This window comes from Salmo salar, chromosome 14, assembly GCF_965601325.2.
Source record: "Salmo salar chromosome 14, fSalSal1, whole genome shotgun sequence".
NCBI classification, from domain to species: domain Eukaryota; kingdom Metazoa; phylum Chordata; class Actinopteri; order Salmoniformes; family Salmonidae; genus Salmo; species Salmo salar.
The window spans coordinates 88,371,753-88,395,706 of NC_138304.1; the positions used below are offsets into that span (position 1 = coordinate 88,371,753).

Sequence of the window (23,954 nt, forward strand, 5' to 3'; positions counted from 1 at the left end):
AACAGGGCTCTGGCCAACCCCTTCAATCAGGCCTTAATCTGTCTGTCACTGGAGCCCCCAGGCTATTAACATTCAGCAGTTCCATCACAGTCCTCTGACATTTAGGAGATAAAGAAGAGAAAGAGAGATAGAGATAGACTGGGAAAGAGAGAGAGGCAGAGGGATGGAGGGGGAGAGAGAGAGCGGGAGCGAGATAGGGAGGGAGAGATAGAGATAGACTGGGAAAGAGAGAGAGGCAGAGGGATGGAGGGGGAGAGAGAGAGCGGGAGAGAGAGATAAGGAGGAAGATAAATAGAAATAGACTGGGGAAAAGAGAGAGGCAGAGGGATGGAGGGAAAGAGAGAGGGAGAGAGATAGGGTGGGAGAGATAGACTGGGAAAGAGAGAGAGGAAGAGGGATGGAGGGGGAGAGAGAGAGCGGGAGGGAGAGATAGAGATAGACTGGGAAAGAGAGAGAGGCAGTGGGATGGAGGGAAAGAGAGGGGGAGAGAGATTGGGAGGGAGAGATAGAGATAGACTGGGGAAGAGAGAGAGAGATAGAGTAATAGAGGGAGAAGGGGAGGGAGAGAGAGATAGAGATAGACTGGGGAAGAGAGAGAGGGATAGAGTAATAGAGGGAGAAGGGGAGGGAGAGAGAGATAGAGATAGACTGGGGAAGAGAGAGAGGGATAGAGTAATAGAGGGAGAAGGGGAGGGAGAGAGAGATAGAGATAGACTGGGGAAGAGAGAGAGGGATAGAGTAATAGAGGGAGAAGGGGAGGGAGAGAGAGATAGAGATAGACTGGGGAAGAGAGAGAGGGATAGAGTAATAGAGGGAGAAGGGGAGGGAGAGAGAGATAGAGATAGACTGGGGAAGAGAGAGAGGGATAGAGTAATAGAGGGAGAAGGGGAGGGAGAGAGAGATAGAGATAGACTGGGGAAGAGAGAGAGAGATAGAGTAATAGAGGGAGAAGGGGAGGGAGAGAGAGATAGAGATAGACTGGGGAAGAGAGAGAGGGATAGAGTAATAGAGGGAGAAGGGGAGGGAGAGAGAGATAGAGATAGACTGGGGAAGAGAGAGAGAGATAGAGTAATAGAGGGAGAGAGAGATAGAGATAGACTGGGGAAGAGAGAGGTAGAGGCACCTGCTGCCCCCGTTAACCTCCTCAACCCACCAATCCCCTCCCGTCCTCCCCATCTCCTTAGCACTGACTCCCCCTAATCCACAGGCATGTTAAGGTTGCATCCCAAAAGGCACCATATTCCCTACATAGTGTACTACTACTACATAGTGTACTACTATGTAGGGAATATGGTGCCATTTGGGACAGCTTAAATCTGACCTGTCCCTGGACTGTTTGTCTCAGCAGATGATGTTTATTATCCGCCATGGTGTTACAGCCCTTCAGCCCCGAATTACTCAGCTTCACCATTACTTATCATGCTGAATTGATTTCCTGTTACCACCACACACACGCCCGGCATCTGTGCTTGCTCTTACAGAAATAATCGGTGGAGAAAGCTTAACATGTCCTGTGATTGCACTAACCATCTATATCTTAGGATCAACAACAAAGACTAGAGCTGACAGAGACTAGGCCTAAATCAGATCAATTCTGCCCGCTTTTCATAAATGGCTAAAGTATAATAGCCTGTTTATCCATCATTGAGCATCATTAAACCCCAATACCCACACACATCCAAGTAAGGGATTTCATATGATGGGTTATGTATTAGATATCTAATATGTAATAATATCCAGTGGCTTTACAGATCAATGGACAGGAAGCATCTGGAATTATCTTGACTGGGATTATATGATAAAAAAGCATGGTCATATTTTCTCCCGTAGCCGCCCATATATGGACTTCCATCAATAGCCCAGCTATATCCAGTACAGTAAAACAGTCAGAGATGTTGAGGAGGCACAGATCTCTTACCTGAGACAGAGATGGCACGCACCCCGGCGCTCCGGACCACCCCCTCTACTATCCTCTTCTCATTGTTGGGCACCCTGAAGGGTAAAGGTTGGAGACAGAGAGGATTAACATGAGAAATTCCCTAATCTAAAACCAGCAAGTAAATCAACAGCATCCACAGCAACTCCAGGAGGATCCAGCATATTCCTGAAAATAATCTCTGGGGCTATGTGGAAAACATCCACAATATGCTGAGTATCATTCTCCTCCACTGAGCCACTCTTCTTCTTGGAAGCATCTAGTGTGGAGGTGCTGAACCAATAAGAGAACAGAACAGTCTTGGAAGGATCTAGTGTGGAGGTGCTGGACCAATAGGAGAACAGAACAGTCTTGGAAGGATCTAGTGTGGAGGTGCTGGACCAATAGGAGGGGAATAGGGAGGAGATATTCTGAGAAAATCCTACTGTAGAGAACTATTTATCAGGATTCTGCCCCAGAACTGTCTTGAGTGGGTTTTTAAAAGAGCGAGAGTGAGAAGGTGTGATTGTGGAAAACACCTCTCTAACACTAGTTCTGACTAGTCAACTGATTTCCCTGAATTACCTCATGTCCAGTAATTATAGCATGGAGAGGAAACAGAGGTCTGACGCTAAGGCTCCTACAAATAGATTTACTGAGCAGATGATTTTTTTTCGCATTCTTGTTTGTTTGTTTCTTACACAGCTCTTTATGTTAACACCATCATATATCATTTTTACGTGAATGAACATTCAAAGTATACCCATTGACAAATCATTTAGTGTATGGCAGATACTTACTTGGGGATTGAAGGCAGTGCTCTCTCTCCCTCTGAAAATACAGATGAGAGATATTGTTAAGCAAAGCATATAGCGTAAAGCAATTGAAGACATCCTCATTTTGAATACCAGAATACAAAAATCCAAGTGAAAGTATTATCTCTATAACCAAGGAAGAGGCAAGTGGAAGGGGGAGAAAATAAGGAACTTGTCTGTCGGCCTCGCATTAAAAGACCAAAATTGGCTAAAGAAAATTGTGATAAATAAAAAAGTATACCGGTTTCATTTAAGGACCAAAAAATGGACAGCTCTACCATATAGATTGCAAAATAGTTGGGAATAGATTTTTAATGTACCGATTCCATGGCACATGGTTTATGAATTTACACAAAACGATGCGGGATTCCAAAATGTGAGTTTTTCAATTTAAATGATTATACAAAATTCTCACAACTAATAAAATGTTATATATTTGGGGGATACAACTATCCCAGTTCTGCTGATTTTGCTGTGAAGAGACAGAATGATTAGATCATTTGTTTTGTTTTGTCCATATGTAGCTTGTTTTTGGTCGCAGGTTTAGGAATGGCTGAAGAATTGCAACATTTACTTGGAGCTAACTCTGCAAATAGCACTGCTGGGTGATTTAAAAAGTCATAGTCAATCGATCAATAATATAATAATACTCTTAGCTAAAATATTTATCTTTAATTTACAATCTATTAAATCTATGAGAATAGAAAGGTTCAGAATTTTTGTGAAACATCACAGCACAGTTGAAAAATATATGACAAATAAAAAAAACAAATGGATGGTGTTCAGAGATAGATGGGAGGGGTTCAGTGGACCGGAAGGAGGGGAATAAAAACAAACAAAAGAGAACTATTGTAAAATAGTGTCTGTCAAATGTAACTAGTATGTATAAACTGGGAGTAGAAGCCTAAGTGCTGTTGTCCATTAGTTTACTCCAATTAGGATGGTAGGGTTAGGGGAAAATAATAAAGGAAAATATATGTATATTTTATACATATATTCACCCCAAAAATATATGAGGGATTGGAAATGATGCAGACAATTACATTGCTGGAAGCTACACTCTATCTGCAATATTAAATCTGATCTACCCACTAAAAAAATATGAAATAAAAAGGAAGCGGTGGAGTCGGTCCCGTGTGGCTCAGTTGGTAAAGCACTGGTGCTTGTAATGCTAGGGTTGTTGGGTTGTTCGACTCCCACGGGGGACCAATGTGAAAAAGTATGAAAACTGTATGCACTCACTACTGTAAGTCACACTGCTAAATGACTAAAATATAAAATTAGGGGAAAATCACAAACACAGGAGAGAAGTAGCCTGTTTGAACTGTTCCCCTGCTCCCCTCCCCCCACACAGGAAAAAGCAGACAGTCCAACTCCAAAAAAGGCTTAATAACGCCCCTCCCAAAAAACAGATCTCTAATGCTTTACTGCTCGAGAAAAGACTAGATGTTTGTTGAAAATACCAGATCTCTCTCAGACTGATAAAGGAATTGAAAGTGAATTCAACTACTAAACAAATCAGGGCAGTCATGACCATAACAAAACAATACATGATTCCAAATCAAGCTACAACTGGAAACCTTGTAAACAGAAAGAAATCCCACTACTCCCTACTGTTATGGTGATTGCCTAATACAATGCAGTCCATTTAGACTCAAATGACAACATCACCCAAGGCAGAGTGAATCTGTGACCATAACGCAATCTAGAAAACCAAGTAATATCAACACTCATAAACCCAAACACTTCAACTACAGTAATACTTCTTAGTAGAAGTATCTTTTTCAGACAGTGTGTGAGACTTACCTAACCATGTCAGCAGCAAAACAACTCAAACTCAAATGTAAACTACTATCTTTCTGAGATAGTGTGTGTGTGTGTGTCTTGAAAACCATCTAGTAAACACAAGCTACCAAACATACACAAGTACACTTCTTAGTGTGTTTTTGAGACAGTGTGTGTATGTGTGTGTGAGGAAGATGTACCTTTCTGCGGCCGTATGATGAAGGACTGGGTGACTCCGTTTACCAGGCGACAGTAGCCGTCTATGAGGTCGGCCATATTTTCAGCTGTGGTGAGTGACGGCGTGGTCACTGTGAGAGGCTGGGGACACAGGCAACAGCAGCCCACAAAGACTCATTATTACCAGCATGGACAGAGGGACGGACAGAGGGAATGACAGAGGGAGGGACGGACAGACAGACTGTTCTGCTCTGCCTGGGGCTGCCAGCTGCCCCCTCCCATCACACAAACACTGTAGGGGGAACTCCGCATTTGTCTCAAACATACACACACACACACAGACACAGACACACACACACACTACAGACACACACACACACTACAGACACACACACACACACACACACACTACAGACACACACACACACACACACACACACACACACACACACTACAGACACACTACAGACACACACACACACTGCAGATGCACACACCCACACACACACTGCAGACACACACACACACTGCAGATGCACACACCCACACACACACTGCAGACACACACACGCACTGCAGACACACACACGCACACACACACACACACACACACTGCAGACACGTACACACACACACACACACTACAGACGCGTACACACACATGCTGCAGACACACACTGCAGACACACACACACAAACACACTGCAGACGCGCACACACACACACACACACACCTCAGACGCGCACACACACATTACACCCCCACACACTGCACACACACACACACACACACACACACACACACACACACACACACACACACACACACACACACACACACACACACTGCAGACACACACACACTGCAGACACACACACATACACTGCAGACACACACACATACACTGCAGACACACACACACACACACACACACACGCACACACACACACTGCAGACACACACACTGCAGACACACACACGGCAGACACACAAACACACACTGCAGACACTCACATACACACACACACACACACACTGAAGACACACACACACACACTGAAGACACACAAACACACACGGCAGACACACAAACACACACTGCAGACACACACACACACACTGCAGACACACACACACACACTGCAGACACACACAAACACACACTGCAGACACACACACACACACTGCAGACACACACACTGCAGACACACACACTGCAGACACACACAAACACACACTGCAGACACACACAAACACACACTGCAGACACACACAAACACACACTGCAGACACACACAAACACACACTGCAGACACACACAAACACACACTGCAGACACACACATGCACTGCAGACACACACACGCACTGCAGACAGACACACGCACACACGCTGCAGACACACGCAGACACACACAGCACACACACACTGCAGACACACACACGCACACATACTGCAGACACACACGCTGCCTGTCTGTAGTGTGTGTGTGTGTCTGCAGTGTGTGTGCGTACACACACTGCAGACACACACGCACGCACACACACTGCAGACACACAGACACACACACTACAGGCTCACTAACACACAAACACACACACAATATCCATGTATTCCACTGACATAACTTCCTTCCTTATTCCTGTGCTGATTCATAACAACAGTAATACAGTGGGGGAAAAAAGTATTTGATCCCCTGCTGATTTTGTACGTTTGCCCACTTACAAAGAAATGATCTATAATTGTAATGGTAGGTTTATTTGAACAGTGAGAGACAACAACAAAAATATCCAGAAAAACACATGTCAGAATGTTATAAATTGATTTGCATTTTAATGAGGGAAATAAGTATTTGACCCCCTCTCAATCAGAAAGATTTCTGGCTCCCAGGTGTCTTTTATACAGGTAACGAGCTGAGATTAGGAGCACACTCTTAAAGGGAGTGCTCCTAACCGCAGCTTGTTACCTGTAAAAAAGACACCTGTCCACAGAAGCAATCAATTAATCAGATTCCAAACTCTCCACCATGGCCAAGACCAAAGAGCTCTCCAAGGATGTCAGGGACAAGATTGTAGACTTTCCCAAGGCTGGAATGGGCTACAAGACCATCCCCAAGCAGCTTGGTGAGAAGGTGACAACAGTTGGTGCGATTATTCACAAATGGAAGAAACACAAAAGAACTGTCAATATCCCTCGGCCTGGGGCTCCATGCAAGATCTCACCTTGTGGAGTTGCAATGATCATGAGAACGGTGAGGAATCAGCCCAGAACTACACGGGAGGATCTTGTCAATGATCTCAAGGCAGCTGGGACCATAGTCCCAGCTGGGACCATAGTTCACGGCGTAGTGTGGTAACACACTACGCCGTGAAGGACTGAAATCCTGCAGCGCCCGCAAGGTCCCCCTGCTCAAGAAAGCACATATACATGCCCGTCTGAAGTTTGCCAATGAACATCTGAATGATTCAGAGGACAACTGGTGAAAGTGTTGTGGTCAGATAAGACCAAAATGGAGCTCTTTGACATCAACTCAACTCGCCGTGTTTGGAGGAGGAGGAATGCTGCATATGACCCCAAGAACACCATCTCCACCGTCAAACATGGAGGTGGAAACACTTTGCTTTGGGGGTGTTTTTCTACTAAGGGGACAACTTCACCGCATCAAAGGGACGATGGACGGGGCCATGTACCGTCAAATCTTGGGTGAGAACCTCCTTCCCTCAGCCAGGGCATTAAAAATGGGTCGTGGATGGGCATTCCAGCATGACAATGACCCAAAACACACGGCCAAGGCAACAAAGGAGTGGTTCAAGAAGAAGCACATTAAGGTCCTGGAGTGGCCTAGCCAGTCTCCAGACCTTAATCCCATAGAAAATCTGTGGAGGGAGCTGAAGGTTTCGAGTTGCCAAACGTCAGCCTCGAAACCTTAATGACTTGGAGAAGATCTGCAAAGAGGAGTGGGACAAAATCCCTCCTGAGATGTGTGCAAACCTGGTGGCCAACTACAAGAAACGTCTGACCTCTGTGTTTGCCAACAAGGGTTTTGCCACCAAGTACTAAGTCATGTTTTGCAGAGGGGTCAAATACTTATTTCCCTCATTAAAATGCAAATCATTTTATAACATTTTTGACATGCGTTTTTCTGGATTTTTTAGTTGTTATTCTGTCTCTCACTGTTCAAATAAACCTACCATTAAAATTATAGACTGATCATTTCTTTGTAAGTGGGCAAACGTACAAAATCAGCAGGGGATCAAATACTTTTTTCCCCCCACTGTACCACAGTGAACAGATGACTACAGTATAGCACTGTGGCTGTGTTCCTCACTTTACCACCCGCCACATCTTACTCCTGGCCTGCGTCCAAGATGGCACCCTATTCCCTTTATAGTGCACTACTTTGGTCTAGGGCGCATATGGCTTTGGTCAAAAGTTGTGCACTATACAGGGAATAGGGTGCCATTTGGGACATGTGCTATGCACTACCGCTGACTGACAGACAGAGTAGTAACACAATACTATAATAATCCTCTATGACAGACAGAGTAGTAACACAATACTATAATAATCCTCTATGACAGACAGAGTAGTTACACAATACTATAATAATCCTCTATGGCAGACAGAGTAGTAACACAATACTATAATAATCCTCTATGGCAGACAGAGTAGTAACACAATACTATAATAATCCTCTATGGCAGACAGAGTAGTAACACAATACTATAATAATCCTCTATGACCAGCCCATCACAAATGAAAGGGTCCATTCATACAGGGGGGAGCCCAGAGTGAATGAATGTGTGTTACAGTAAAAGTAATCCCCAACAGGAAGACCTCTATGTGGAACCATTTGTAAATGGAACACTTATGTCCACTGTTCTGCTAACTGAAAAACCCATCCCAAGAAAGCCATGTTTCACATGCTACTTCCACTTCCAATAGTAGTAAATTGAAAGCAGATATTGACACAAAGGAAAATGTCAATAAAAACACAATATGAGTACATACAGAGAGGGGGGAGGGGGGACTTGGCTGAAACAAAGTGATCTAATATTTGGTCAAATTAGCACTATTCACAAAGTTATATCAATGTGTGCACATTTACTCATGTTGAATGCATCATGTACAACCTCATGGTAATGTAAGGGTTAATATGAAATGGTTGATTGGTACCTCAGCAGCACCGGCCACGTTGAGCTGCAGCATGCCCTTCCTCTCCTTGTCCTCCATGACGGAGTATCCAATGGTCTGCACCTGGGTGAAGTTGGCCAGGTGTGTTGGCTGGAGAAGAGGAATCAATCAATCAATTCATTAAAGTGCAAGCAAGAGAGCAAAATACATGTTAATGTACAACATTTCAGATGATTGCTAAAGTAATGATGATTCCATTTGAACTTTAAAATGGTCACAGTATTTCTCAGGAAGCTGTATTTTGTGTTATCCATCTTTTCGTTCAGTGAAAACATTCCATTTCAAGCTGCACATTTTTTGTTGTTGAGAGGGATGTTTTTGGTGTATCCTTTGAACGAGAGGCTTCCAGAACGAACCTCTCAAAGCCATGGCTCACGGTGATATAACAAGCAACACATCTGATACCCCCAGTTTGATGGGTAAAAACAACAAAAATCCTTGGGCCATTTTGGGAAGATTTTCACTCACTCACTGACTGACTGACTGACTGACAGACTGACAGACTGACTCACTGACAGACTGGCTCACTGACAGACAGACTCACTGACAGACAGACTCACTGACAGACAGACTCACTGACAGACAGACAGACTCACTGACAGACAGACAGACTCACAGACAGACAGACAGACTCACAGACAGACAGACAGACTCACAGACAGACAGACAGACTCACAGACAGACAGACAGACAGACAGACGTTTCATTACCTCAGCCCCTGAGGACAACATGAAAATGATCAGAAATACTCTTTGAAAATCCCAGTTCATTCATGCCAATATTTCAGGGCAGATAGATATTGTATAGTGAGGAGATAGAAGAGAGACCAGCTCCTAGGTTACAAGTAGTGTTTGGTTCCAGCTAAGTGACGGACAGCTGTTCTTCGAAGGAAACCACACCATATGTCCTAAATATCTTTAGTTTGACGTCTTTAGTTTCAGTCAAAACTATATAAGTTGTGCAACTGTAATGGCTGTGCTTGTTTGTGTGGAGATGAAATGAACATTTACGACTCACAGTCGAACCCTTGTCTGTAAGGTAGCTAATGCCTTCCTCAGGTCCAATGGCTAGCTCTACTTGGATGACCCAGCTCAACTGTCAGGAGGAAAGGAAGATGGAGAGAAAAACAAAGTCACAAATCAACAAGAGGAAAAGAGCGACACACACACACAATGACATTTAAGTTGAGAGTTCAATCTGTCGGATTCAAAGTGCCAACTCATAACCATGAAAACACATCTGCTACATAATTTGAACTGATTGAAGTAGATCTGAGGGAATGCTAGAGTAATTGTTACCATGTCTTGTCATTGCTGGGAAACAAAAAACAACAACTGTTGTTTTCCTTCTAGCCAGTAGGGGGCACTATGAACCTGGTCATTTTTTATTTAAGCTACAGAGATGCAGACAAAACCCACCCAAATACAACCAGAATATCCCAGGCATTACTCCACTGTCTAAGAAAAACACACCTAACTACCGAAGAATTACTGAGAAAACAAGTACAACACATTCAGTCGTGTTCAGTACGAGTTCAGTCGTGTTCGGTACGAGTTCAGTCGTGTTCAGTACGAGTTCAGTCGTGTTCAGTACGAGTTCAGTCGTGTTCAGTATGAGTTCAGTCGTGTTCAGTACGAGTTCAGTCGTGTTCAGTATGAGTTCAGTCGTGTTCAGTATGAGTTCAGTCGTGTTCAGTATGAGTTCAGTCGTGTTCAGTATGAGTTCAGTCGTGTTCAGTATGAGTTCAGTCGTGTTCAGTATGAGTTCAGTCGTGTTCAGTATGAGTTCAGTCGTGTTCAGTATGAGTTCAGTCATGTTCAGTACGAGTTCAGTCGTGTTCGGTATGTCGTGTTCAGTACGAGTTCAGTCGTGTTCAGTATGAGTTCAGTCGTGTTCAGTACGAGTTCAGTCGTGTTCGGTACGAGTTCAGTCGTGTTCAGTATGAGTTCAGTCGTGTTCAGTATGAGTTCAGTCGTGTTCAGTACGAGTTCAGTCGTGTTCAGTATGAGTTCAGTCGTGTTCAGTACGAGTCATTCTCTGGGATTCTTAAAATGTTCATCTTGACGCTATATGTTTTATTTGAAACCCAGAAGAAAACATGTAATCAAGTGAAATTCAGCCTACCCCGAGAGCACATTTAAAACACTCCTTATCATATCTGTAGACGGGCGCCAGAATCTCCAGGAACTTGAGGATGCTCTGGTCATCATTCATGTTGGCAAACTGTTTGAAGGTCTGCTGAATCAGCTTCCGCAGGGTTTTGGCCTGGCAGAGAGGGAGAGGGTAGTTACTAGACAGGCAGACCCACATGTCTCACATGGCACCCTATTCCTTATATAGTGTATTACTTTAGAATTAGAATTAGTACATCCATTCGAAGGGGTTTTAAAGTAATGATATATAGCCATTGATTCTTAAAGTGTATAACATGACTGAACTGTCTTACCCCTTCAGAATCCCAGAACGCCACATTAAAAAAGCTGTCCATCACTTTAATACACTGTACCTCTGTGAGAAAGAATTGAATGATATTGATAATCCTATTGATTGGAGAATATATATTGAGTGTCATGCCAATTAGAGTCATAGCAGGGGACTGGGGGGTTGTGTCCCAAATTGCACCCTATTCCCAATATAGTGGCCCTTACTTTGACCAGAGCCCAATGGGTGAAGGGAATAGGGTGCCATTTAGTACACACGAGTGAGTGAGAGAGACCAGTTCAGAGTTGAACCAGTTCAGAGACTAGCGGAGCTGTTGGCCTGATCAATGTGACCGGGTCAATAGTGACACTGTCGTCCATTACACGGCCAGTGAGTTTAAACTCCATTAAACATGCATGAGACATCGTGCTTTAATGACAGCTGATGTTGACACTATTACTAAACACTGACTGACACACACACACACACTGACTGAGACACACACACACACTGACTGACACACACACACACTGACTGAGACACACACACACACTGACTGAGACACACACACACACTGACTGAGACACACACACACACACACACACACACACACACACACACACACTGACTGAGACACACACACACACTGACTGAGACACACACACACACTGACTGAGACACACACACACACTGACTGAGACACACACACACACACACTGACTGAGACACACACACACACACTGACTGGGACTCACACACACACACTGACTGAGACACACACACACACTGACTGAGACACACACACACTGACTGAGACACACACACACACACACACACACACACACACACACACACACACACACACACACACACACACACACACACACACACACACACACACACACACACACACACACACACACACACACACACACACAGAGACACACACACACACTGACTGGGACACACACACACACTGACTGGGACACACACACACTGACTGGGACACACACACACTGACTGGGACACACACACACTGACTGAGACACACACACACTGACTGAGACACACACACACTGACTGAGACACACACACACACACACACACACACTGACTGAGACACACACACACACTGACTGAGACACACACACACACTGACTGGGACACACACACACACTGACTGAGACACACACACACACACTGACTGAGACACACACACACACTGACTGAGACACACACACACACACTGACTGAGACACACACACACACACACACACTGACTGAGACACACACACACACTGACTGGGACACACACACACTGACTGGGACACACACACACTGACTGGGACACACACACACTGACTGGGACACACACACACTGACTGAGACACACACACACTGACTGAGACACACACACACTGACTGAGACACACACACACACACACACACACACTGACTGAGACACACACACACACTGACTGAGACACACACACACACTGACTGGGACACACACACACACTGACTGAGACACACACACACACACTGACTGAGACACACACACACACTGACTGAGACACACACACACACACTGACTGAGACACACACACACACACACACACTGACTGGGACACACACACACACACACACACACACACACTGACTGGGACACACACACACACACTGACTGAGACACACACACACTGACTGGGACACACACACACACTGACTGAGACACACACACACTGACTGAGACACACACACACACACACACACACACACTGACTGGGACACACACACACACTGACTGGGACACACACACACTGACTGGGACACACACACACACACTGACTGAGACACACACACACTGACTGGGACACACACACACACTGACTGAGACACACACACACACACACACACACACACACTGACTGGGACACACACACACACTGACTGAGACACACACACACTGACTGAGACACACACACACACACACACACACACACTGACTGGGACACACACACACACTGACTGGGACACACACACACTGACTGGGACACACACACACACACTGACTGAGACACACACACACTGACTGGGACACACACACACTGACTGAGACACACACACTGACTGGGACACACACACACACTGACTGAGACACACACACACTGACTGGGACACACACACACACTGACTGAGACACACACACACTGACTGGGACACACACACACTGACTGACACACACACACTGACTGAGACACACACACACTGACTGGGACACACACACACTGACTGACACACACACACTGACTGAGACACACACACACTGACTGAGACACACACACACACTGACTGAGACACACACACACTGACTGGGACACACACACACTGACTGACACACACACACTGACTGAGACACACACACACTGACTGGGACACACACACACACTGACTGAGACACACACACACACTGACTGAGACACACACACACTGACTGGGACACACACACACTGACTGGGACACACACACACACTGAGAGACACACACACACTGACTGACTGAGACACACACACACACTGACTGGGACACACACACACACTGACTGGGACACACACACACACTGACTGGGACACACACACACTGACTGACACACACACACACTGACTGAGACACACACACACACTGACTGAGACACACACACACTGACTGGGACACACACACACACACTGAGACACACACACACTGACTGACTGAGACACACACGAACTGACTGACTGAGACACACACACACTGACTGGGACACACACACACTGACTGGGACACACACACACACACACTGACTGAGACACACACACACACACTGACTGAGACACACACACACACTGACTGAGACACACACACACACACTGACTGAGACACACACACACACTGACTGAGACACACACACACACTGACTGGGACACACACACACACTGACTGAGACACACACACACACACACACTGACTGGGACACACACACACACACACTGACTGAGACACACACACACACACTGACTGAGACACACACACACACACACACACTGAGACACACACACACACACACTGACTGAGACACACACACACACACTGACTGGGACACACACACACACTGACTGAGACACACACACACTGACTGAGACACACACACACTGACTGAGACACACACACACACACACTGACTGAGACACACACACACACACACACTGACTGAGACACACACACACACTGACTGGGACACACACACACACTGACTGGGACACACACACACACTGACTGAGACACACACACACACTGACTGAGACACACACACACACTGACTGGGACACACACACACACTGACTGAGACACACACACACACTGACTGAGACACACACACACACACACACACACACACACTGACTGGGACACACACACACACTGACTGAGACACACACACACACACACACACACACACACTGACTGAGACACACACACACACTGACTGAGACACACACACACACTGACTGAGACACACACACACACTGACTGGGACACATACACACACTGACTGAGACACACACACACTGACTGAGACACACACACACTGACTGAGACACACACACACTGACTGAGACACACACACACACTGACTGAGACACACACACACACTGACTGAGACACACACACACACTGACTGAGACACACACACACACTCACTGACTGGGACACACACACACACACTGACTGAGACACACACACACACACACACACTGACTGAGACACACACACACACACACACACACACACACACACACACACTGACTGAGACACACACACACACACACACACTGACTGGGACACACACACACACACTGACTGAGACACACACACACACTGACTGGGACACACACACACACTGACTGGGACACACACACACACACACACACTGACTGAGACACACACACACACTGACTGAGACACACACACACACTGACTGAGACACACACACACTGACTGGGACACACACACACACACTGACTGAGACACACACACACACTGACTGAGACACACACACACACACTGACTGGGACACACACACTGACTGAGACACACACACACACACACACACACACTGACTGAGACACACACACACACACTGACTGAGACACACACACACACACTGACTGGGACACACACACTGACTGAGACACACACACACACACTGACTGAGACACACACACACACACTGACTGGGACACACACACTGACTGAGACACACACACACACTGACTGAGACACACACACACACACACTGACTGGGACACACACACTGACTGAGACACACACACACTGACTGGGACACACACACACACACTGACTGAGACACACACACACACTGACTGGGACACACACACACACACACACTGACTGGGACACACACACTGACTGAGACACACACACTGACTGAGACACACACACACACTAACTGAGACACACACACACACTGACTGAGACACACACACACACACACACTGACTGGGACACACACACACACACTGACTGAGACACACACACACTGACTGAGACACACACACTGACTGAGACACACACACACACTAACTGAGACACACACACACACTGACTGAGACACACACACACACACACACTGACTGGGACACACACACACACACTGACTGGGACACACACACACACTGACTGGGACACACACACACACACTGACTGAGACACACACACACACTGACTGGGACACACACACACACACACACACACACTGACTGGGACACACACACACACACTGACTGAGACACACACGCACACTGACTGGGACACACACACACACACACACACACACACACACACACACACACACACACACACACACACACACACACACTGACTGAGACACACACACACACACTGACTGGGACACACACACACACACACACACACACACACACTGACTGAGACACACACACACACACTGACTGGGACACACACACTGACTGAGACACACACACACACTGACTGAGACACACACACACACGCTGACTGGGACACACACACACTGACTGGGACAAACACACACACTGACTGAGACACACACACACACTGACTGGGACACACACACACACACTGACTGAGACACACACACACACACACACACACACACTGAGACACACACACACACACACACACACTGAGACACACACACACACACACACACTGACTGGGACACACACACACTGACTGGGACACACACACACACTGACTGGGACACACACACACACTGACTGAGACACACACACACTGACTGAGACACACACACACTGACTGGGACACACACACACTGACTGGGACACACACACACTGACTGAGACACACACACTGACTGAGACACACACACACTGACTGGGACACACACACACTGACTGAGACACACACACTGACTGGGACACACACACACTGACTGGGACACACACACACACACACACTGACTGGGACACACACACACTGACTGGGACACACACACACACACTGACTGGGGACACACACACACACACTGACTGGGGACACACACACACACACTGACTGGGACACACACACACTGACTGGGACACACACACACTGACTGGGACACACACACACTGACTGGGACACACACACACACACACACACACACACACTGACTGGGACACACACACACTGACTGGGACACACACACACTGACTGGGACACACACACACTGACTGGGACACACACACACTGACTGGGACACACACACACTGACTGGGACACACCACACACACACACACACACACACACACACACACACACCACACACACACACACACACACACACACACACACACACACACACACACACACACACACACACACACACCCCTTCTAATTAAACATGGCACTGCAATTATGTAATGTAAATCAACTCCCTGCAGAGTTAGGCTGATTCATCAAGGACTTATGCTGACAGCTGTCTATCCTATTAGTCTGCATACTGGCTTTTAAAATCAACAACTTATAAATGCAGCATTTTAGACTCCACTTAACAGACACGGGGTCTGAAAACACCGGAATTCTAGGAATGTATCCCCTGATCCTATCTGGAGGTCTTAGTTACTGTAGAACATAATAGTAACATGTAGAGTAATCACAGAGCTTGTCCCCTCCACCCTTCCTGACAGGAAGCTGAGCTCAGAGTATCTCTCCATCTCCCCTAAGAACCCTGGTGAGGAGGGAGGGGCCCTGGACAGAGACAGAGCTGAGTAGGGCCAGTGAGCTGGCCTACAGTTGCTACAGTACAGTAGTGTACTGATGTGTATAGATGAATCTTTCTGAATCTGTATTTATTCTATGCCTTTTGACTACGCTTGATGATGTGTTTTAATGTTGGCACAGGCAAACTAATTGCACGTTCCCCCCGGGATATACAAAGTAGTACTTTGAAAGACATTGACAGCATAAAGACAACTTATAGTACTGTAGTTGTAACAGATGTTTTGACCTGACAAAGATCAGAATATTCACTATTAAAAAGTGGATTTCTGAGCATATAGAGTCCTGTTCCAGCATAAAGTCAACCCATCAGGTGGAGCTGTCCATTCAAATTGGATGTAAAACAGGTTGGAATGTCACACAAGTACATCATTCTAAAGCACTTACAAGACATCCTCTGACACTGGATTCATCCTGAATGGCACCCTCTTCCCTATATCATAGATGTCAAACCCATTCCGTGGACTTTGGCACCTGTGCCCTATATAGTGCACTACTTTTGACTAGGGTCCATAGTAAAAAGTAGTGCACTTTAGAGATAACAGGGTGCTATTTGGGACACACCATTGTTGACTCTGGTGCCAAACCAAATTAAACTCACGTTTCCCTCCACTTTTTCTAGCAGAGCCTGTCATCATCTCTCTAAATGGAAAGCTTCTGCTGTAAACCTGGCGATGGTAATTATGTAAATGTCAACCTCTGTGTAATCAATCATTTATTTTATTGCCTAATTTGATTACGCTTTCAGTGAGTTATACTCCGACCTCAGCCATCTGCCAGGTAATGTTCTCTGTCCAGTGGAGTGGATAGGAGCGAGAATAAATGTGTTAACATATTTATCTTCATCAAAACAGTGTGTGTGTGTGTCAGAGTGGGTGTGTTTGGGGGAGTCTGGAGTGTGTATGTGTGTCAGAGTGGGGGTGTGTGTGGGGGAGTCTGGAGTGTGTATGTGTGTGTGTCAGAGTGGGGGTGTGTGTGGGGGAGTCTGGAGTGTGTATGTGTGTCAGAGTGGGGGTGTGTGTGGGGGAGTCTGGAGTGTGTATGTGTGTGTGTCAGAGTGGGGGTGTGTGTGGGGGAGTCTGGAGTGTGTATGTGTATCAGAGTGGGTGTGTGTGTGGCGGAGTCTGGAGTGTGTATGTGTATCAGAGTGGGTGTGTGTGGGGGAGTCTGGAGTGTGAATGTGTATCAGAGTGGGTGTGTGTGTGGGGGAGTCTGGAGTGTGTATGTGTATCAGAGTGGGTGTGTGTGTGTGGGGGAGTCTGGAGTGTGTATGTGTATCAGAGTGGGTGTGTGTGTGGGGGAGTCTGGAGTGTGTATGTGTATCAGAGTGGGTGTGTGTGTGTGGGGGAGTCTGGAGTGTGTATGTGTATCAGAGTGGGGGTGTGTGGGGGAGTCTGGAGTGTGTATGTGTATCAGAGTGGGGGTGTGTGTGGGGGAGTCTGGAGTGTGTATGTTTATCAGAGTGGGGGTGTGTGTGGGGGAGTCTGGAGTGTGTATGTGTATCAGAGTGGGTGTGTGTGTGGGGGAGTCTGGAGTGTGTATGTGTATCAGAGTGGGTGTGTGTGTGGGGGAGTCTGGAGTGTGTATGTGTATCAGAGTGTGTGTGTGGGGGGGAGTCTGGAGTGTGTATGTGTATCAGAGTGGGTGTGTGTGTGGGGGAGTCTGGAGTGTGTATGTGTATCAGAGTGTGTGTGTGTGGGGGAGTCTGGAGTGTGAATGTGTATCAGAGTGGGTGTGTGTGTGGGGGAGTCTGGAGTGTGTATGTGTATCAGAGTGGGTGTGTGTGTGTGGGGGAGTCTGGAGTGTGTATGTGTATCAGAGTGGGTGTGTGTGTGGGGGAGTCTGGAGTGTGTATGTGTATCAGAGTGTGTGTGTGTGGGGGAGTCTGGAGTGTGAATGTGTATCAGAGTGTGTGTGTGTGTGAGGGAGTCTGGAGTGTGTATGTGTATCAGAGTGGGTGTGTGTGTGTGGGGGAGTCTGGAGTGTGTATGTGTATCAGAGTGGGTGTGTGTGTGGGGGAGTCTGGAGTGTGTATGTGTATCAGAGTGGGTGTGTGTGTGGGGGGGAGTCTGGAGTGTGTATGTGTATCAGAGTGGGGGTGTGTGGGGGAGTCTGGAGTGTGTATGTGTATCAGAGTGGGGGTGTGTGTGGGGGAGTCTGGAGTGTGTATGTTTATCAGAGTGGGGGTGTGTGTGGGGGAGTCTGGAGTGTGTATGTGTATCAGAGTGGGTGTGTGTGTGGGGGAGTCTGGAGTGTGTATGTGTATCAGAGTGGGTGTGTGTGTGGGGGAGTCTGGAGTGTGTATGTGTATCAGAGTGTGTGTGTGTGGGGGGGAGTCTGGAGTGTGTATGTGTATCAGAGTGGGTGTGTGTGTGGGGGAGTCTGGAGTGTGTATGTGTATCAGAGTGTGTGTGTGTGGGGGAGTCTGGAGTGTGAATGTGTATCAGAGTGGGTGTGTGTGTGGGGGAGTCTGGAGTGTGCATGTGTATCAGAGTGGGTGTGTGTGTGTGGGGGAGTCTGGAGTGTGTATGTGTATCAGAGTGGGTGTGTGTGTGGGGGAGTCTGGAGTGTGTATGTGTATCAGAGTGGGTGTGTGTGTGTGGGGGAGTCTGGAGTGTGTATGTGTATCAGAGTGGGTGTGTGTGGGGGAGTCTGGAGTGTGTATGTTTATCAGAGTGGGTGTGTGTGGGGGAGTCTGGAGTGTGTATGTGTATCAGAGTGGGGGTGTGTGTGGGGGAGTCTGGAGTGTGTATGTGTATCAGAGTGGGTGTGTGTGGGGGAGTCTGGAGTGTGTATGTGTATCAGAGTGGGGGTGTGTGGGGGAGTCTGGAGTGTGTGTGTGTGTGTGTGTGTGTCAGAGTGGGGGTGTGTGTGGGGGAGTCTGGAGTGTGTATGTGTGTCAGAGTGGGGGTGTGTGGGGGAGTCTGGAGTGTGTATGTGTATCAGAGTGGGGGTGTGTGTGGGGAGTCTGGAGTGTGTATGTGTATCAGAGTGGGTGTGTGTGGGGGAGTCTGGAGTGTGTATGTGTATCAGAGTGGGGGTGTGTGGGGGAGTCTGGAGTGTGTATGTGTATCAGAGTGGGTGTGTGTGTGTGGGGGAGTCTGGAGTGTGTATGTGTATCAGAGTGGGGGTGTGTGTGGGGGAGTCTGGAGTGTGTATGTGTATCAGAGTGGGTGTGTGTGGGGGAGTCTGGAGTGTGTATGTGTATCAGAGTGGGGGTGTGTGGGGGAGTCTGGAGTGTGTGTGTGTGTGTGTGTGTCAGAGTGGGGGTGTGTGTGGGGGAGTCTGGAGTGTGTATGTGTGTCAGAGTGGGGGTGTGTGGGGGAGTCTGGAGTGTGTATGTGTATCAGAGTGGGGGTGTGTGTGGGGAGTCTGGAGTGTGTATGTGTATCAGAGTGGGTGTGTGTGGGGGAGTCTGGAGTGTGTATGTGTATCAGAGTGGGGGTGTGTGGGGGAGTCTGGAGTGTGTATGTGTATCAGAGTGGGGGTGTGTGTGGGGGGGAGTCTGGAGTGTGTATGTGTGTCAGAGTGGGTGTGTGTGTGGGGGAGTCTGGAGTGTGTGTGTGTCAGAGTGGGGGTGTGTGTGGGGGAGTCTGGAGTGTGTATGTGTGTCAGAGTGGGGGTGTGTGGGGGAGTCTGGAGTGTGTATGTGTATCAGAGTGGGGGTGTGTGTGGGGGAGTCTGGAGTGTGTATGTGTATCAGAGTGTGTGTGTGTGGGGGAGTCTGGAGTGTGAATGTGTATCAGAGTGGGTGTGTGTGTGGGGGAGTCTGGAGTGTGTATGTGTATCAGAGTGGGTGTGTGTGTGTGGGGGTCTGGAGTGTGTATGTGTATCAGAGTGGGTGTGTGTGTGGGGGAGTCTGGAGTGTGTATGTGTATCAGAGTGGGTGTGTGTGTGTGGGGGAGTCTGGAGTGTGTATGTGTATCAGAGTGGGTGTGTGTGTGTGGGGGAGTCTGGAGTGTGTATCAGAGTGGGTGTGTGTGTGGGGGAGTCTGGAGTGTGTATGTGTATCAGAGTGGGTGTGTGTGTGTGGGGGAGTCTGGAGTGTGTATGTGTATCAGAGTGTGTGTGTGTGTGGGGGAGTCTGGAGTGTGTATGTGTATCAGAGTGGGTGTGTGTGTGTGGGGGAGTCTGGAGTGTGTATGTGTATCAGAGTGTGTGTGTGTGGGGGAGTCTGGAGTGTGAATGTGTATCAGAGTGGGTGTGTGTGTGGGGGAGTCTGGAGTGTGTATGTGTATCAGAGTGGGTGTGTGTGTGGGGGGGAGTCTGGAGTGTGTATGTGTATCAGAGTGGGTGTGTGTGTGGGGGAGTCTGGAGTGTGTATGTGTATCAGAGTGGGTGTGTGTGTGTGGGGGAGTCTGGAGTGTGTATGTGTATCAGAGTGGGTGTGTGTGTGGGGGAGTCTGGAGTGTGTATGTGTATCAGAGTGGGTGTGTGTGGGGGAGTCTGGAGTGTGTATGTGTATCAGAGTGGGGGTGTGTGTGGGGGGGAGTCTGGAGTGTGTATGTGTATCAGAGTGGGGGTGTGTGGGGGAGTCTGGAGTGTGTATGTGTATCAGAGTGGGGGTGTGTGTGGGGGGGAGTCTGGAGTGTGTATGTGTGTCAGAGTGGGTGTGTGGGGGGGGGAGTCTGGAGTGTGTATGTGTATCAGAGTGGGTGTGTGTGGGGGAGTCTGGAGTGTGTATGTGTGTCAGAGTGGGTGTGTGTGGGGGAGTCTGGAGTGTGTATGTGTATCAGAGTGGGTGTGTGTGGGGGAGTCTGGAGTGTGTATGTGTATCAGAGTGGGTGTGTGTGGGGGAGTCTGGAGTGTGTATGTGTGTGTGTCAGAGTGGGTGTGTGCGCGTGCGTGTGGCTTCAGTTCATCGCTGAAAGCTTCATCTGTTCACCATGTCATTGTGACGTAGGGGAGAGTCATTTCCAGAAGGATTATGGTTTTACACACATGGGGGGGTTGGATGTTCAATGGATGGAGGGAGGGGAGGGAAGGATGGTAACTCTGAGGCACAGGGGCCTGACAGAAGGGGGGGTATGAAGTGGGTTTAGCAGTGACATGTGGGGCTGTGGGGTTAGGCACCACCCACACCTCCAGGCAGAGCATCTGTCCACCCATCTTTCACCGACTCCAATGCACCCTTCCCCAGGGCACTGGGCCCCACGTTCACGCCGCCCCATTGTGGCACCCCCGCAGCTCTGTACACCCACACACGTGCCATAAATCCATCACATCACACACATGGTTGGCGGCTGAGCACACACACACACACACACACACACACACACACACACACACACACACACACACACACACACACACACACACACACACACACACACACACACACACACACACACACACACACACACACACAGACAGTCTACCAGGAAAACCCACCATCAGGGCTCTGTTAAATATGCTAAAGTCCTTGCACGGCTGGCAGAGTTTAGCATATTTAACAGAGCCTTGATGGTGGGTTTTCCTGGTAGACTGTCTCTGTGTGTGTGCGTGTGTGTGTGTGTGTGTGTGTGACTGGCTTTAGGCCAAAAACTAAAAAAGCTGTCTTATACAGTACAGTATATAGAACAGTAAATGGGATCATTTCCACACTGTTTATCCCTGTGGATGTCTGGCGCTGTTGTGATGCGAGATGAGAGGAGTCAACAAATGAGTGGGTTTGATTCAGCTGGGGCTCTTTCCCCCACAGGCCTGTATGTACGAGGAATGCTAGCCTAGAACTAGGCCAACTCTGCCTGTCCCAGGCTGGAACAAAGGCCACAGAACCAAGAGATCCACACACACAGCTAGAAGACACTTCAGAGGGAAGAAAGGAAATACGGAATCTTCAAAGTGCGTGCTACATTCATATGAGGCGGCGGTCGGTGCTCTCTGAGAATGCATTGGAGACTGACTGGTCCTTGAGGATATATTCTCATCGATGGCCCTGAAAGAATGAACAGATTTTTTGTGAAGCATCATCTCACCTTGACTGAATCCAGTAAACTCTTGGGGAAGAATCTTCTTAAGCCCACATCTTTTCTGTAAAGAAGAAATAAAAAGAGGATAAAGGACAGCGTCAGTTTAGTGAGACCAGTGCCTGAGGCTGGTCTAGCAGACAACACATAAACACCACCCCAGCATGGGTACGAATCCTGGCCCCACCGCTATTCTGCATCTTCATCCTCACTATGTCTACTCTCTCATTTCCTACAATCTCTGTCTGAATAAAGTGAAATACAGTCAAATATATATATATATAAAAACAGTTTGTACCATTGCCAAAATGAGAATGCAAAATGTCTAGCCTCAACTCCTCAAA

The 23,954-nt window shown here is 47.6% G+C and overlaps 1 protein-coding gene across 11 annotated transcripts in view; it reads right to left on the minus strand.

Annotated features, from left to right (window-relative positions):
* Window positions 1-23,954, minus strand: part of LOC106570401 (focal adhesion kinase 1) — a 211,937-nt gene that overhangs the window by 35,246 nt on the left and 152,737 nt on the right. For all 11 annotated transcript variants that reach the window (XM_082961240.1, XM_082961238.1, XM_082961237.1 and 8 more), the window contains 7 exons: window positions 23,620-23,674; window positions 11,012-11,152; window positions 9,905-9,982; window positions 8,870-8,977; window positions 4,716-4,833; window positions 2,716-2,746; window positions 1,919-1,992 (listed from right to left, as the gene is read on the minus strand). In XM_082961240.1, the coding sequence (XP_082817366.1) occupies window positions 1,919-1,992; window positions 2,716-2,746; window positions 4,716-4,833; window positions 8,870-8,977; window positions 9,905-9,982; window positions 11,012-11,152; window positions 23,620-23,674 (605 nt within the window). The remainder of the gene's footprint in view (window positions 1-1,918; window positions 1,993-2,715; window positions 2,747-4,715; window positions 4,834-8,869; window positions 8,978-9,904; window positions 9,983-11,011; window positions 11,153-23,619; window positions 23,675-23,954) is intronic.